The sequence below is a fragment of the Ambystoma mexicanum genome, chromosome 2q, assembly GCF_040938575.1.
Source record: "Ambystoma mexicanum isolate Mex_15411 chromosome 2q, UKY_AmexF1_1, whole genome shotgun sequence".
NCBI lineage: Eukaryota > Metazoa > Chordata > Amphibia > Caudata > Ambystomatidae > Ambystoma > Ambystoma mexicanum.
In genome coordinates, this window is record NC_090924.1 from 436,308,888 (window position 1) to 436,327,369 (window position 18,482).

An 18,482-nucleotide genomic window follows, 5' to 3' on the forward strand; every position below is an offset into this window, starting at 1 on the left:
ACCCACCGGCACAGCAGGCTGCTTAATCTTTTGTCCGGCAAGATCAGAGTCAGCTTTCTGGGTGGTCCCTTTACTACACCACGGGCCAAGAAACAGGGCTGCCCCTGCTTCAGACCCAAACATGAACACAGTTCACTGCTGCAGCACGTCCAGCTTTCACACTCCCTCCTTTTCCATCTTGGTTTATAAATGGCTTTGGGTCAGCGAATAAGTATGAAAGCTGCAGTGTCTGTGTTTGAAAAGTGATTTGGAATACATTGTGGGAGATCAACTCAAACAAAAACTCTCTAACCCTAACATTGTGTTGGCGAAAGGCCACTATATTCAAGGTAGGTCGTCCTTTCCACATTAACATCATGAAACATACTCTGTTGTGCCCATCCACTACTACGTCTCTTTTTTAGTATATGCTCCCCCGTTTCTTGTTGCCGTCCCTGCAGGTTTCCCTCCAGCCTGGTTTCTCCTTGTTTTTTGCTTTTATTCTGTTCTCGCTTTTCCTCTTTTCTTCTCTCACTCGTACCTTCCCACAATAGGACCACACATTGTTGTTCTTTTCCCTTTGTTTTCCCAACCCATCTATTCTCTTTTGTAACCTCTTATTCCAACTGTTTTAACCTTTTTCCAGTTTTTCCTGTTCTTTTTTCTCTGTTCCAGCACGTTGCCTTAGCGACAACCTATCCCCCATCAATCCAACTGCCACTGCCTCGAGGACACCCTTCATCACCTCCTTGATAAACTCCCCTTATTCCATACATCACTGCCTTGCCCCACCTCAGAAAGAACTTTCTTTCCATTCCCTTCTATGATGCCAGCACGTTATCCAATCCATGTGGGCCCGCGCCTTGCGTCCCCTTTTCCATTCCCTTCTATGATGCCAACACGTTATCCAATCCCTGTGGGCCGGCGCCATGCGTCCCTGTTATATTGTCCGCACACTGATCTTACGTCAGTGTGGAATGTTTAGAGTTAAACACTCTGTATGAGAGTGTTTAACTCATTTCAAGCCTGGCAGCCCAACCTCCGGGGGCCTTTGATTAAAGCTCCATTAAGCTTTATTGGGTCATTTGTTTTTATTACAAATGGCGACGAGGTACACCCCGTAAGGCCCCCGGGGCGGTCACCATTCCCACCCCCTGCCTGCGACTTTCATTCCGTGCCAGTCGCCCCTGCGGCTCCCTGCGCCGCACTTTCTGCCCTGCCTTCCCCGGCTACCAGACGAGACACAGGAGAGGCTTTGCCGACCTTCCTCACAGCCTCCGACACTCTGCCTGTGAAGGGCGCCGCTCCTCCCCGCTGGGAGTTCAGAGCGGCACACATTCCCCAACAGTGCTCCAGGCAGCAGGACAGCTGTCCAACTTTCAGGTCAGAGGTGGGGGGAGGACACAACAAAGACCCTTTAACTCTTCCAATGAACGTACACATTTCATTTTATTTTTGTTCTTGCTGAAATTGGGAACATTTCTTTCAGCCCATTGAAACTCACACGGCCGCCTTCATTGGAACGTTGTGTCCTTTTTGAAAGTTGCCACTTTGTTGCCCTGCAGTGCGCACGCAGCAACAAGGAATTTCAGGGACCTCTGAGGGGAAACCCATCGAAGCTAACATAAACGAACCTTCAATAGCCCTCGTGAGGAGAACATCATCACATGCCCCGAGGCCCTATCCACCTAGAGGGAAGAACTCGCTACGCTTCAATCAACCTTGTCAGCGCTGCCATAAATGCGGTTGGCAGAAACACGGCGACAGAGAGTGCCCTGCAGTGGCTGTTGAGTGCTATAAATGTTATCAGATTGGTAATTTCGCCAAAGTGTGCAAGAACACAAGAGGCAGGTCGAGTAGTTTTAGGAGGCCATTTGCCAGATCAACGAGAGGCACTGTGCGAGCTGTCGAAAACACTCAAGAACACGATGAGATGTTAACTGTCAATCTAAGGAGTCCACCCATACAAATACTAACCGTCACCTCCTTGCAACACCCCAAGGGCCCTTGGGTCAACATGCAGATCAACGGAGTATCACTGCCTGTAATGGTGGACACAGGATCCCCATACACGATGGTTGGTGTAGAAACCTTTCTGTCTGAACTATCTGGTAAAATAAGCGATTTGAAGGACACTACAGTACAAGCTACGGGTTATGGGAAGAGTCCCATAGACATTATTGGCTATACATGGGTGCAACTCAAGTTCCGTGACAGAACGACCTACTGCAAGCTCTTCATAGCAAGCAAAGGTTCATCCATAGTAGGCTGGGAGGAGCAAGCCGCTCTCTGTGTGAGAATCCATCCCGGAGAGGAGAGCCCCATAATGTCTGTTCTGAATGATGGAAAAAACATCAAAGATACCCTGGCACTACAGTTTCCCAAGGTGTTCTCTGGAAAAATTGGACTCCTAGAGGGGTTTCAGCACAAGATCATTCTCAAGAGGGGGGCCATTCCTATAGCCCACAGAGTCCGCGGAGTCCCCATAGGAACAAAAGAAGCCCTAAAGAAAGAACTTATGCGTTTATGTGAGCAGGACATTATACAACCTATTGAGAGCTCAGAATGGCTTGCTCCCATAGTACTTGTGAAGAAACCGGATAATTCCATAAGAATGTGCGTCGATCTAAGGGACCTAAACAAAAACATATGGATCGACAGGCACCCCCTCCCAAACATATCGGAGCTGTTAACGACCATGAAGCCAGCAAAGTACTTCAGTACTCTAGATCTTTCATCTGCATATCACCAAATAGACCTGGAAGAAGACTCCAGAAGCCTCACCTCATTTGTCACTCCCCTGGGAGCATTCAGATTCAAAAGGATGACTTTTGGCCTCGCATCCGCTGCCGCTGTATTCCAAAGACTAATGTCACACCTGTTTGGAGGTTTGGGAGGAGTGCATTGTTTCCAAGACAATATCCTCATATCGGCCGTATCAGAACAAGAACACGATGCAATACTTACCAGTGTATTAAGAGTGATTCAAAAAAGTGGCCTCACCTTAAAATTGGAAAAATGTAACATCAAATGCTACAAAGTGTCCTACCTTGGCCACTCCATAGACTCAAATGGCATCAGTCCCAAGAAAGAACTGATAGATAATATCCTAAGCATCGCTGAACCAGTGAACAAAGACCAATTAAGAAGCTTTCTTGGAATGACCGAGTACTATTCAAAATTTGTAGGTAACTATGCTGATAAGACCAAGACCATGAGGAGTATCATGAAGAAGATGAACAAGTTCGACTGGTCCGAGAAATGCAAAATAGAATTTGAGGAAATAAAACATAATATCAATCGAGCACCCACTTTAAGCATGTTTGACTGCAAGGCAAAGACAATTATATCAGTGGATGCCAGTAAGGTCGGTCTAGGTGGAGTCCTGGAACAAATCCACAGCAAGGGCAAAGTAACGATTGCCTTTGCATCCAGAGTACTAAAAGGAGCAGAATTAAATTATTCTACGATAGAGAGAGAGGCGCTGGGAGTAAGATGGATCCTACAACATTTTCGGAACTTAATTTGGGGTTTACCCATTACACTCAGAACAGACCACAAACCACTTGTACATGTTCTTCAGTCAAAGACACCTCATCTCATATCCCCAAGAATAAGACGTTGGATCCTTGATATTATGCAATACAACATCAACATATGCTACACTCCAGGAACACAAAATCAAGTGGCTGACTGCTTCTCTAGGCTATCGACCAATCAGGACATTGAACCTGAAGATCCAGACCAAGACATAATAGCAACCATAAATCCAGCCATTCCCATTGATGAGTGGAAAAGCAAGACAAACGACGATCCTGAGCAAAGAGAAATTAGGAAAGCAATAACAAATGATTGGGCAACACCATCCCAAAGTCTAACAGACTTCATGCCCATCAGGCAAGAAATATACATGGACAAAGAACACATCTACAGAGGTGACAGAATAATCCCACCGATACAGCTCAGAAACAAATTGCTAGATCTAGCACATGAAGGGCACCTTGGGAGAAGTCTAACCAAGAACCGCTTAAGGTGCAACTACTGGTGGCCGAACATGTGGAGGGAAGCAGAGGAGTTGGTCAAAAATTGCTCCGCCTGTGCCTCAAGCGACAAGTGAAAAACCACAAGAAAAACACCATTACAGCCAATTGAAAGCCCAAAGAATGTATGGTCTAAACTGGCCATAGACATCATAGGGCCATTTGAAAATTTAGAAGCGGTCAAAATCTATATTATAGTCTTAGTAGACTATACATCTAAATGGACGGAGTGGGGTGTAGCAGAGTCAAACGTAACCACAAAGAAAATCACTGAATTCCTGACGGACATATTCAAAAGGGAAGGTGATCCCAAAGAGCTAGTCTCAGACAATGGGTCACAGTTCATGTCACTAGAATTCCAGGAATTCCTCAAAGACAAAGCTATCCATCATATCACCACCTCCTTATACCATCCGATCTCCAATGGCCTCATAGAGAGAATGAACAGGCTAGTGAAAGGTGTCATTCAATTGGCCATCATCAACACACTTCCGTGGAGAGAGACACTCAAGGAGGCCTTATGTGCATACAGGACAACTCCACACTCCACCACCAGTGTCGAACCATTCACAATAATGATAGGCAGAATCGCCTACAATCGACTCAGACCAGCCTGGATCTTTATGGACAATGGAGAGGTGAGATTGGACATGGATCACATTCAGGAACGTGTAAGAGAGAAACAGAGCAAATACAAAACATACTATGACTCAAAAAACAAAGTAAGAGAGATGGCAATTCAAGAGGGAGATTTGGTATGTGTTAAAGAACCCAAGAAGACTCTCAAGGGAGAATCCTGCTTCAGATCCCCACAAAGGGTAGTGAGATGCTATGGCAAATCTGTACTGTTGGAGGATGGAAAGAAATGGTCCGGCGATGACCTAGTAAAAATAGAGAAAGACCACAAAAAACCCAGTACAAGTAAGGACATACCGACAAGAGATGTTATCCAGCCAGAAGACACACATCAACAAGACTGTGATGAGAACAATGACGTAATCGCTGACCCCACAGTCAGTCTTTCCAAGAGGAACCGGAGAATCATCCGAAACTACAACGATGACTACGTCTATTGTTGATGCACGAAGCACTACAGACTACTGTGAAGAGGAAACCTTAAAAAAAAATGTTGTTACAGTTATATTCCCTTGTTCTCCTTTCCCTTTTCTCCCCACCCTTCCTCCTTTCCCTTTCCTTCCTCCTCGTAAGGGAGATGTTATATTGTCCGCACACTGACCTTACGTCAGTGTGGAATGTTTAGAGTTAAACACTCTGTATGAGAGTGTTTAACTCATTTCAAGCCTGGCAGCCCAAACTCCGGGGGCCTTTGATTAAAGCTCCATTAAGCTTTATTGGGTCATTTGTTTTTATTACAGTCCCCTTTTCCATTCCCTTCTATGATGCCAGCACGTTATCCAATCCCTGTGGGCCGGCGCCATGCGTCACCAGCTTTCCCCCCTCTTTTTCCTCCCACAATGTTCGCGTGTCTATGGACAGTTGTGCAATGTGCGTGTTGGTAATGTGTGTGGGAGGCAATCAGCAGATTGTATAGAAGGCAGGGTGTCGGACAAGTCACTGATTTTGTGATGTGGTTTGGCACGCAGTTAAATGTTGGTATGGACGTATTTTGGGAGCACATGCATGAAATGCACAGCATCTCTTCATAAAGTACCTTGGGACATAATTTGCACCGATGCTGCAGCGGCCGTCTATAAAGTGCATTGGGGCACAGTTTGGATATAGCGCACAATGTTTGCATAGCGCTTTTGGACACTGGGTTTTATGGCAGGCGTTGTATGTGTTCATAATGTGCTCTGAGCACAAGCTGATATGTTCTGTTTCCCATCCGCAGATTCATCCCAGATTTTGAAGACGCTACAGACCTCCACCAGGCCTACTACTCAGGGAGACATCACGTGCTTTGCACACTCAGAAAGCAAACGTTTCTGACTCCTTCCACAACACTTCGAAAGCAGGCATCTCACTGGGATGTGGACACGGAAGTGCCTTGCACAGACAACACGCAACCAACCAAACCCCAAAACGTGCCCCTCCAACAGCACAAGGATATTAGGGAAGGAGGCACCATGTAGACCCCTCTTGGTATGGATCCTCGTAGGATGGCATTTGTTTGGTTATTTTATTCCTCCTCAGCTGGTATGGACTGCCCTCGGATGACCCATGTTTCTTGGCAAAGGCCCAGAAACTTTGCAGATAATGCGAGGCTTTGGGCATAGAGGGGTATGCCAATTTAGATTCAACAGACAATTGTGAGTTGTCTCGAGTTTGCTTTGTGCCCACTCTGTCCAGGCTGCCAGGTTTAAGTTGCAGTCTATTCCAGATAGGATTTTTCTTTAAGGAGCTATTTTTGATGAGGGAGGTTTTCTTTGCAAGTTACGGGGGACCTAGAAAGCTCAAAGCTCCCCCAAACCTCTGAGGACTACTCAAGAAGCCATAGACTGATCCACAAGTGATACAGACGTCAAGAGGTTATTTTCTGTTTTTGTGTCTCAAAATAACTTCAGGCATTTGTAGCCTGCAGTGGAACAACATGCATTCCCCTGTGCAAAGTGTTTAAAAGCATAATACAGTTCTCACAAAATCAACATACAAGCCTAGATGCCACAGAATCCGCATGGGCTCGTAAATAATCCAGGATCGTCTTCGGTGCTTATGGAAATGCATGAACCTGTACAGATCTCCAAGGCGTGCATAACTCAAGGTGGGCTCTCTAAAAAGCTAAGTCAATAATCGTGGAGTTCAATAGCTAGGGTTAACTCTGGGCACAGCCAAGTTCATTAAAGGTAGGGGTTAAGTTAAGACTCAGTGATATTCTTGAAAGTTCATGCCAAACTTTTCTGGGCTCAAGATTAAGTAAATAATCGAGAATCATTGAATTTGATCACAATTCATGGCTCAGTCAAGACATAACCATTATCTTTAAAGAAGTTGGCTAAATCACAGATTTCTGAAGCATTTTAAAGTTCATGTTAAGAATCAATGCCGTTTAATTAACCATCGTGGTCAAGTATAGACAAAGTAACATTTTTGGATTTCTAAGACGCACAGGAGTTCTCAAAGGTTTACAAAAATGCAAGACATGGTGGGGACTTGGAAAGTTCTTAACTAGGTCAACATGCAGTATGATTCTCCCACATTCCTGAAAAAATCAAGTTATGATGAGGATCCTCAAGGTTCACAGAAAGTCAACCTCTTATGAAATGCTCCATCATTCACAGAGAAGTGATTTAGACTGCATGCACCCTCCAAGTACCACCCCATCAGGCAGAACGAGAGGTGCGAGTAGTGGACACCCTCTAAAAAGCGATGCATTAACAGTCTGTTCTTGAGGACAGTGTGATACAGCATGCAGTGTGAGTAAACCAACTTTGGACAAGTGCTTTCCCTGCTGATCGATCACAATGCTCCTCCTATTGATTGAAGGGAAACCGGCATAGATGTGGGGCCCTCATTGCTCACCTGTACACATTTTTTTCCAGATAACTGCCTCCACTCCCACCCCTGTATACCTTTGAGCCACTTAATCGATGAGACTTCATTTTTATTTCACTCTCGCTGTGGCTGGAGCAAGACGCTGGCTCCTCTTGCTGGAGTGGGGTGGGGGGCAGAGGCGGGGACACCATTCCTGGATGGTTTAAAAAGGATTCCTCACAATCCCCAAGACTGATGTGACTGGACGGATTAAAAAGGCTGCCACTCTGCACCGCAGCGCTGGCGCTGTGAAGAACACAATCACTCGCTGTTCCCAGAGTCTTATGTTCTTTTGTTTTTCAATGTTGATTAAATTGCTTTGGACGTCTTTGTTTGAAGGGAGTCTCCTATAGTTTATTGGGGGAAATGTCAAGGCACTTCTACGCATATATTCACAGTGGTTCAATCACGGTTCAAGGGCAGCCATTGGTGTGATGCAGGAAACATGTTTCGGAACACCTAAACTGTTTTGTTGGTGGTTATAGGGATATGTGACGCTGGTCCTCATGAATGAACGTCACAACTCATTTAGCTGGCACACTGTGATTGCAGGAACACCTTAATACGAGTGATGGTTAAGGGCCTCAAAGATACGCTTGGAACCCTTTGAAGTGTTTGTTTATCCAAAATAACGCACCCCCTAAGGAACAATGGGTCTTATGTAAGTATACATGGCAAGAGGCACCTTAGCAAAGACAAAGCTGTAGAATAAAGGGAAGACGCCACGCTGCTGCAGAAGGTAAGGAAATTGGCACACATGCTAGTCCTTGGAATCCTTCACGGCTATAAAAAGCCATGCATCCATCTAACCTCATGGGTAGCAGGCATCATCTCCACGGGGTAATGTAGCACTTAGGAAGAAACACATCTCTGCTACTCAACCCTTTGGTTAGTTGGCTGAATGCTCAAGGTGCCCATCAAAAGAGAAGGAAGGGGAATCCTGAAGAGAGCCCAATTGGATCCCTGGCAGGCGAGCCGTTGTATATGCTCTATACCTGTGAACCCCCTGTCGCGTTGGAAATAATACCATGCAGCAGGCACACCCAATTACATAATGAGGGGGGGTGGGGGGGCTATCCACTGAAACGTGCAGAATAAAGGGAACGTTGCTTATAATCGGTGCCAAACAGGCAGCCCCTTTATCAATTTACTTTACCCACAGAATCTGTGCTGTGAGTTGCACGGATATCTAGTTTCATAGGTTCCCAGTAAAAGCTCTCAATTATGCCATGAGCTAAAAGCAGGGTCAGCGCAAAAGTGACTATGATCGACTAGAACAGACATCCCTCAAAGTTGTTAAGTATTCTGAGATGTCGTTCACCCAGTTGGGAGCTCGTCGGCGTGGTTCAGCGGGCACCATTTTAGACTGTTAAAGACAATGATCTACTGTACTCTGCATTTCTTCCACACATGTCTACTGAGCCCTTTCCATGTGTCACTCTTAAAGGGTAGCTTTGGCGGTGCATGGAGGCATGACCGCCCTCATGGTGGTTCAGGTACTCTTACTCGTTGCCAACTGGGCATGATTTGCCTGCACTGCAGATGGGCCAAAGTAAAGCATCCCTGAAAAAGAGGGCTGTCCCTGTTAAACTTTTAGATGGGGGTTATTCCCAGCACATTCTTTGCATGCTAACGCATTCCTATATATGTTCGTCACCAACTGTCACCCCATGTCACAAACATTTCCCCTGTAGGAGCCAGGGTGGATGTGCAGCAGGGGATGTAAGGGTGGGAGCTGTGAAGAAGCAGAATTTCCATGATGGTAATGTTTCCTTACTCTCTTGTTCTGGTCCTCCCTCCTTGCCTCTGCTTGAGAACCTGATTGGAGAGCATACAAACAAATGGAGCAGGTTCTTGGCCAAAGGATGGGTGTCTTCTGATGCTGCATGCAAGGAATAAGGCTTGCGATTCGCTGGGCATGTTCCTGAGAAACCACCAAAGGTGCCTTTGCTCTGGAAGTGTACGGCCTTTGGGCCACAGGATTTCTTCTAAGTGCACAGGGATGAGAGGGGCAGGGCGCAATTCATCCAACTCAAGTCACTTCCCTCATTGTCTGACCTGTGGCAAGATCACCGGGTGTGTGGACACATGATGTGGATTGTTGGTTTCTTTGAATGTTGCCTCTCTCCAGAGGAAGCATGATGTAAAGTAGAAACACCGACAGAAAAATGTCCCGATTCTGGTGAAAATCAAAAGGTATCCTAGGGTTGAAAGATGCAATCGTTCAAAGGACCCCTTAGGTTCTAGGAAATGCATATGGGGAGCAGATTGCTCTTTATGCAGCGTGCGCCTCTCCGGTGAGGCGGCACTGCTGCGCAGACAAGGGTGTGATGCTCCTGCGGGCCACCTCGTGCGTTCATCCTTCCCAAGTCCTAAAGAGAGTACCACACACGGCTCATATTCATGCTATCCCGTGGGTTTCAACGGTGTAATTTACTTCAAAGTAATTACTTTTAAATATATAAAGTTGTGGTTTAAGAGGGGGTGCAGATGGGCTTGGGGTAGTAGTGAAGGGTGGCTTTGAGGGACTCCACCCCTCCTCACCCCCCAAAAAAACAACAAAGTAATAACTTTGAAGTACATTTCCTCAAAGTAATTTCAGCAAAATAAACTAGAATGGAGCCAGGTAGGAAGACTTGTTTCCAAGCTCCCTGAAATGATTACTATTATTATTAAATCGTTTTCTTTATAGAGCTGAGCACGCCCAGAGGCCTCCGTGCGCACGAATGACAGAAGGCACAAACATAAAGGCGGGGAGTCAGGGTCACAGATATGTAAGTATTAGGTATGGGAATTTCTCATATGAAGCGCTATATAAAACACGTTATTATTTTGGGGCTCTTTGGAGGAAAGAGCATAATGCTTGCTCATCCATCTGGCCAATGCCACGTCTACCAGAAAACACTGACCTGCCAAATGTCCCACCTCTAGTGTGACAGTCACTACATGGACACGGAGGATTATGGGCATTTGTAGTTCAGGGACATTTTTCCCAAGTTTCAAAACTGTGCTTACCCCTATGTTTGTTTTGTACTTCCAGAAGATCTGGAAGGAAACAAAAAAGTGTTATCAAGTTTTTAAAAGAAGTGAAACAAATAGTTTAAGTTGAATTGCTGATGGAGCAGCAATAAAATAAGTAAGCATAATGCTCACCTCCCTTTTACCATAGAATCTAATACATGATATGATATGGCATTTATAGCGCGCCTATACACAAGTGTTTCGAGGTGCGACGAGGCAAGGGAGAGGGAACAGAGGGAAGACAGACAACGATCCTACTAGGCCAGGTGTCATTCAGATCGCGCAAGTGCATGTGAGGGGGGAAGTGGGAAAGTGCGGGGGGCACAGTGCAGTACATAATAGAATAAACAACAGTAAGTAACAGTACGGCCAGCAGATGGTAAGTGCAGATAAAAGGTGTCAAGTGCTGGTAGTGGGACTGTTAGGATACAGAAACAGTCCCCAAGTGCAGGGGTGGCCGGCAAGGCAGTGCTGGTGTGTGACTGGCGGGGGGAGGGGACCAGGGCCCGAGATCAGAAGGTGGCCAGGTAGCCAGTGCAGTTTCAGTTTCGGTCAGAAAGTCAGCAGGGGAGAGGAGGAGAAAAAGCAGAAGCAAAGAGAAAGGTTTTGAGTTGCTTCCGGAACCTGAGATGATGCTCCTCAAGTTTCAGGGAGGCAGGGAGGCTGTTCCAGAGGGAGGCCCCAGCCGAAGAAAGAGATCTACCGCCAACTCCGTTCCTTGGAGAAGCGACTGACCCTGAGAGAGTTGGAGGCGGATGAGCAAAGAGCTCGAGAAGGAAGATATTTAGGAAGAGAGAGTTGGAAGTATTGAGGCCCCAGGGCCCAGAAGGCCTTGTGGATGATGCAGAGGGTTTTGAACTTAATCCTCGCAGCTACTGGGAGCCAGTGTAGAGATTTCAGTCCTGGAGAGATACGGTCCCTTGGCTTGAGTCCAAGGACAAGTCTCGCAGTCCTTTTCTGGATGAGTTGCAGAGGGCGGAGAGTAGAGGCGGCCAGATTTAGAAAGAGGCTTTTGCAGTAGTCCAGCCTGGAGAGAACCAGAGCTCTGCAGACAGTGAGCTTCTGAGGGAAGGAGAGGAAAGTAAGAATACCTCTGATATATAATAATGGAGATCCTACTGTAAGACCATATGGAATTCCCAAATATTTAAAGATGATAATCTGGCAGCTTACTCCGTGCCAACTGGGCAGGACTTGCCTGCACTGCAGATGGGCCAAAGTAAAGCCTCCCTGAAAATGAGGGCTGTCCCTGTAAGACCTTTAGATGGGGGGTTATGCATGGCACATTCTTGCATGCCGACTTATTCATATAAATGGTTCGTCATCAACTGCCACTCCTGGTCACAAACATTTCCCCTGTAGGAGCCAGAGTGGAGCATGGTATGTGATGCATCTTTGCATTGTTGCCAGTTACTCTGAACTCTTCAACTTTCATAATGTTGGGAGCACACCCAAGGGAGAGCTTTTCTCTTTAATTGATGTGCCAGGATCCTCCCGGTAGCTGATCTCATCAGGTCTTTGCCTAATGATTGCTGAAATGATGATTCATCCGAGTCAGGCTCCGTCTCCTGCCAGCGAGTGGACCATTGCTGGGTGGTCCTTCTCAGCACGGGTCGCTCATATTCTGAGGTCCAGAGACTGGCCTCTTTCTGCCACTATAGAGTAGCGTTTGCTAATTTTGACCTTGTTGAGGGGCCCAAGGCAAAAGGACAAGGTGCTCATCACTCTAATCCAGAACTGCCAATTGCCAGACATCTATAATTTGTGCAACTCGTAAGTATTTGCACTCCCCCACATTCCAGCAAGCCAAGGAAAAAGCCACACACAGGAGAGGTGTCTTGACAGGCATATAAGCAGTGTTCCAAATAAGATTTGGAAGTGGAAGAATTTTACTCACTATTTTTTTAAGTTGGGAATACATTGATTTTTAGGGAGAAAAACATAAGTCCAATTCCCAATGGGAGTATTTTATAAGCCAGTTAAATGATGTAACTGGAAGACAGATTTGTTATGTCATAATTATTTATTTGGACCTAGTGATTCATGCACATTATAAGATACAGGTCTACTTCTTAAAATCAGGCACTTATAATAGTTTATTTTTGTGTTACTACGTGCACTACTGTTCCAAACATATCCTTGCAGCTGTGTGGGTGAGAGCAGGGGAACAAGGTTCTACCTGTCTGTTTCCTATTTTTTGTTGGGGGGGGGGATTTGTACTCGCTCTTTTAATTGTTTTGGGAGCATTTGCCTATTCCTATGGAGTAAAAGTAGCCAAATCACCCCTTATCTGTAGGGCACCATACAAGAATGCCCTGAGGCAATGCTCAGGCTCAAGACACCTGCTGTTCATTAATAATCTTTCCCTCTCTAAGATGTAATTTCTTTGTTTTTATCTACAACTTGGGGATCCCCCTATTCACCCTGCTGGTGCAAAGCCTGCCAAACAGTTGCTTTCTGTCATATTCTGTTTCACTGGTGGCATCAGGCTTTTGCTGTCTTTTGTAGACCCTGTGGAGCCTGAGAGTACATATATACACGCTGTCAGTGATATAATGGATACAGCCTCCGGAAGAGGCGGGCCCTTTTATTGTATTACAATAACACAACTTCTGCCGTTTATTACGTTACATCGGTTCGGATGCTATAACATTCCCTTACAAACCACAATGAACAACACAAAATCAACAACTTATGAACATCTCCCTTGTCTGGTGCTAGTACTCCATGTCTTTCCAACACCTGCTCTATCAATCATTCAGTTTCTACTGGAAAATCTCATTTTGCGTGCATCTTTCTTTGTTCTCTTGTAGGGTATCCCCTTGCTGGGCACCCAGTCTCCATTTCACAGCTCACTGCTGACTCCTCATATCTTGCATTATCTGCATCGTTATCCTCTGGTGGATGTTCTTCACTACTGCAATCATCATGGAAATGTGAAGCATTCTCCCCCGTCACCTCAGAGCCCTGCTGTTGTCGGGGCACCACCGGCTTGAACCAACTGTAGTTGTGAGTGACCTCTTCACCTCTCCTCGAGGCCATGACCATGGATTCTTTCTCACTCGTTATTGTCAACGGGTCCACCTCATGAGGGAGATCCAACTCCTGGGTGATCCTCCTGTTACGCCGCAATGTGTTGTCACCCACCCGTGTTTTGGATGGCACCAAGTGTCGACGTCTGGACTCCTTGTCATTGTTCACCCTCTGTCGACCATTGTAGGCACATCCAGTTTCTTTGCTACCCTCGACCTATGGTCAGGAATCAGTAAACTAACCTTCCGGTGTAGTAACGCCTCAACCAGCAATACTCCCATTGACGTGTGAGGCGTGGTCGTGTAGGCCATCAGGGATGTAGTCAATGCCCTCAGTAGAGGCATAGCTTCCTCTTAGTGCTATCCTGAACATTTTCTTGAGCATGCACATTAACTTGTCCACATCACCATTTGCTCGAGGACAGAATGGTGTAATGCACTTTGTGTTCAGTATCCAGGTTCTCCATGAACTCTTCAAATGCCCACCACTGGAAAGGAGGACCATGTTCGGTCTTCACTGAGTGAGACAGCCCTGTGCTGCAAAGATGTCCTCAATGATGGGAATCGCAGGACTCACAAACTGAACCACTAGGTACTGCGAAGACTCATTATCACCAAAAAATGTTTGCTCTGTTGAATCGTCCCAAAGTCCATGCGCGTGGCGTGCCGTGGCTCATCAGCTCTCATTGGCATTTGTATGTAAGGAGGTCTTGAAGTGGCCCCCGCCAACTGGCACCACTGACATTGTGCACATCAAGTCCACATATGCCTCCAGATCCGGAAACCACACTTTTTCTGGACAGGCAGGCTTTCGTTAAGCATGTCCCCTGGTGCACGTGTGTGCATTTTTCAGGGTTGTCTGAATCAGTGATGGGGGCATTACTATCCTTGTGTCCCAGAGTAAAACTCTTCCACCCCCACTGACAGCTCAGCCCTCACTCTCAAAGTCCATTCATGAACGGAACGGCTGAGTGTCTCGCGTGCGGTGGCCCATGTCTGCTAATATCGTTTTCCACTGGCCACCTCTTAGATGATCCAGCACCAGTTGCATCCATCAGTGTTTGCTAGTTTCCTTTGCAATCCCCTCCAATGAAATGAAGTTCCATACCATGTCCCTGGTAACCATGTTAACCAGCTCTTCTTTTTCCAGGGCATCATTAGCTTTCACCTGACCTTGTGGAACCGAATGTTGGGACAAATAATCCACTGGATTCGAGGCTCCCACCTCAAAGTGCAGTCTTACCTGAAAAAGTACTGCAATTGTAGCATCCACCAATCCAATCTTAGAGGTGGATGCAGCGCCGATCCCAGCAGTAGTGGAAGCAGTGATTTGTGATCCGTGACCAATGTGACGGGATGACCAAAAACAGATGTGAAAGTGGTGGCAGCCACACAACACTGACCGTACTTCCTGCTCTGTCATGAGAAACCTGAGGGTATCCTCACACCTACTCCCCTTGGATCCCCTTCTGAGGTGGCCTGGGAAAGGTCATCGCTATTGGATCCTGACCCTGGGGGTGGAGAAGCGAGGGAGGATCAGCTGGGTGTGAGGGCCCTTGGGGATTAGGAGTGGGGTACCTGCAGGCGAGACATGGTATCCCCCTTACCCTATATGAAGGCCAACCTAATCCTCCCCCGGCCTTTATAGGTCACTGTAAAACATCTCCCCCCCACCCCCTCCATCTTTTACTTCTGACAGTACTGGGATGAGGAAGAGGTGACTAGGAGTGATGAACGCTAACACTTAATGTTATCACTCTGGTATTGGAACGAATAAGATGCCTGTAGAGTGCTTTAGAGGTCAGCCATGCCCTTTTAATTATGGTCTGGCAAGCCCAATTGGAAATCCCCACCTGCAACCTATCAAAGGGATGCAGGTGTATAAAGGGAGACCAAAAGTGCAGCAGAGAGAGCAACAGGGAGGCCTGTGTGGCAGAGACCAGCAGGGGACCCATGTAGTGAGAAGGCAGCCATTGAGGGACCTGAGAGGAAGCCAGGATGCTGTTCGATGTCCCAGAGACCTGTGGAAGCAAGCAGAAGCTGGGCTGTCAAGCCGTCACAGGTGTGGCAGCCTCCACATTGGAGAAAGAGAGCAGGTGAAGCTGCAATCGAGGAAAGAAAAAGGATGCTGGCCGTGCCAGAGCAGCAGAGCCAGCAGGCATGTGGAGGACTGCCTCTGAAATGCGAGCGGGGCTCGCCGAGCCCAGGCCACCGAACTGAGAAGCCGAGGAGAAGCGGAGCACCAGAAAGGAAGGACCGGTGAGTGTTAGGGAAAGCCACTCAGAACCGGGGCGCTCCTAGAGAGGGGGCGGGGGTATGCATAGGCAATCAAGTGCTGTATCTGTTTAATGAATGACAAACTGATTGAAACTTTAAACAAAGCTGAATTACATTTATTGAATACTGAATCAAATGAAACTTTTGAAACAAGGTTGAATTACAGTTATTGAATGCCGAGCTGAATGAAACTTTGAACCAAAGCTGAATTATGTATATTGAATATTGAACTGAATGAAATCCTTGAAGCTGAGCTAAAGTAAGCTTATTGCATACAAAGTTGAATACAACTTTATTGGCAAAGCTGACAATGGATGACAACTAAAAGGGAACGTGCCCATTTGTAAGCAATTTACAGAAAAGAGCGCAAGTGTGAAAGAAATACAATAGAAAGGTGGGGCATGAGAAAGACCACCACAAAGTGCGTTTTATGAATGAATACCGTGCGGCAAGGACAAAGACGGACAAGAAATGTGTAACCAGGAGAAACCAAGAGGGTGTGAAAGTGCACACAGAACCAAGAGGTCAACAAAGAGAAACAAGTGCGGCTTCCTGGTTACGTGACCGGTGATGGGTGGACCGTGTAGTCTGACAACCGTGTCTAGACCAGTGAGCCCTAAATGCTGAAAGTTAAACACATGGTGAAATAAACCAAGAAGGAGCACTCTGAGTGAGCTGGTAAAGCAAACCAGAAGGAGGGTCAAATGGACCTAGCTTTGTGTTGAACTTTGAAATATTGAAACATATAAAAAATTACTACGTTGAAATCTTGGGGAACGGAACCCTGAGTATTGATGAATTGCAAATCCTGTCTTGAGGACAGAGCCGCAAGACTGCTTTGTTATCTGAACTGTGTTGCCTTGAACTTGGGGGAGGGAACCCCGAGAATTGTGTGGAACTGAATTGCCTTGAACTGGGAAAAGGTAAGCATGAGACGTTTGTGGAACTTTCTTGAACTTGGAGAAGAGGAGAAGAAGAGGAAGCTAAGAGCTGGAAGTAGCTCAGAACTTTGTGTTGATCACTATTTCATTTGTTATTGACATCTCTACACATTGTTTACCTTTAGCTGTGAATGCAAGGATAGGTTTTGGACACAGACAGACTTTTTAATTGAACTCTTTGACTCAGACTTTCCTTAGTTTCGTTTAGGTAGGGAAATCCCACCTTTGCATAGGGCAAGTTATGCCTTCTAGCATCCTGTCATTTGATTTAATGAATCATTTTCTTTAGGACTTTGAATCCGTTGTCTTTGTCTCACTTCATGATGCCTTCACACTGGGAATACCTCCTCTCCATGACAGTTAGCGCTTTGCCTCATCATTCCAGCTTCATCTACTGGGGTAAGCACTGCCCTTAGGCCAAATGGACTGGCATCCACTAGTATTTCCGATTGGCAATGTGTATTGAAAAATGCCATTGTGGTGTCCTCAGCCAGAGCCGCTTTGGCCTTATCAAACATTGCTCAAGTGGTGGCGTTCCACTTGCAATCTATCTTTGCAGATGAGGTTCCGTAATAGTTGCTAGATTGGGGATGAAACGACCACAGATGTTTACCATCCTCAAAAAGCTTGTTAACTCGGCAAGAGATTTGGGGCAGGAAACTCCTTAATTGCCTCCACTTTCATGGGATTTGCAGATATGCCAGATTCTCAAAACACAAGCCCAAAGACAGAACTCGTTGTAGTGGAGGTCCCAAGTACAGCCCGCACTCCAACCATCCATTTTGAAGTACCAGGAATGTTCACGCTGAAGTATGTGACGTACGAGGAGCAAATAAACCAGCCATGAGCCACAGCCAGGCTCTGTCCAGTACCAATTAGATGAACCGCACCCATTGAGGTACTTACACCTAAGAAAACCTGGACAGTAAGGTATCCATTGAGAAAACCACATCAACCAATGAAACGGAATGAAGATCATCTGAGTACAGTCCCTGACAAAACCAAAAAAGTCCTAATGGAAGACGAATAGTGACGTCACAAGAACCCAGACTGATTCACATATAGAAGATATGATGACCTGCGAATGACGAAAAGAGACGAACCGCCATGGATAAGGGACATCGAGAACCTAAAGTGAAAGGACAATGTCAAATGTAAGAAGCTTATGCCATGAGCACGGCAAAGATATCCAGTTAGTTTACGCATGTACATATGCTTGGAACCGCAAGAAAGCAAAGATAATCGTGAGGGTTGCTATGCTTAGTAGTAAGATAGATTGCGGCAAGCGCCACCTATACATATCTACCTCAAAAAAAGCACGTTATATAACTATACTTCCACTATGCACAAGGCAGAATCAACCAAAGGTTACTGGAGGCCGCATGAGGAGAGTTTCATATTTAACAAATGAAGAATAAAAGGCAGAAGCGAAACTCAGCAGAGACTAATCGTGCCAAAAATCCAAGGTCGTATCAGCTGAAATAGACTTACAGTAGCTACAATTAATGAAGCAAATAACAAAATATCCTGCTGAGAAAGGTCAAGATAAGAAACAGAAGGCAGGTGGTGGGTAAAACGAAAATCAAATAAACAAATTACATGAAGAATGGGGCAATTTCACGGTGTCTGAATCACATGACCAGCCGAGCAAGGAAAAGGGGGACTTTCACACCTACGTATGGCAGTGGGCCATGCAAAGA

The 18,482-nt window shown here is 46.1% G+C and overlaps 1 protein-coding gene across 3 annotated transcripts in view; it reads left to right on the plus strand.

Moving 5' to 3' along the window:
- Positions 1 to 7,849, plus strand: part of LOC138569477 (chemokine-like protein TAFA-1) — a 495,533-nt gene extending 487,684 nt beyond the window's left edge. For all 3 annotated transcript variants that reach the window (XM_069647477.1, XM_069647478.1, XM_069647479.1), the window contains exon 5: positions 5,872 to 7,849. In XM_069647477.1, the coding sequence (XP_069503578.1) occupies positions 5,872 to 5,889 (18 nt within the window). In that variant the 3' untranslated portion in view covers positions 5,890 to 7,849. The remainder of the gene's footprint in view (positions 1 to 5,871) is intronic.
- Positions 7,850 to 18,482: the final 10,633 nt, after the last annotated feature.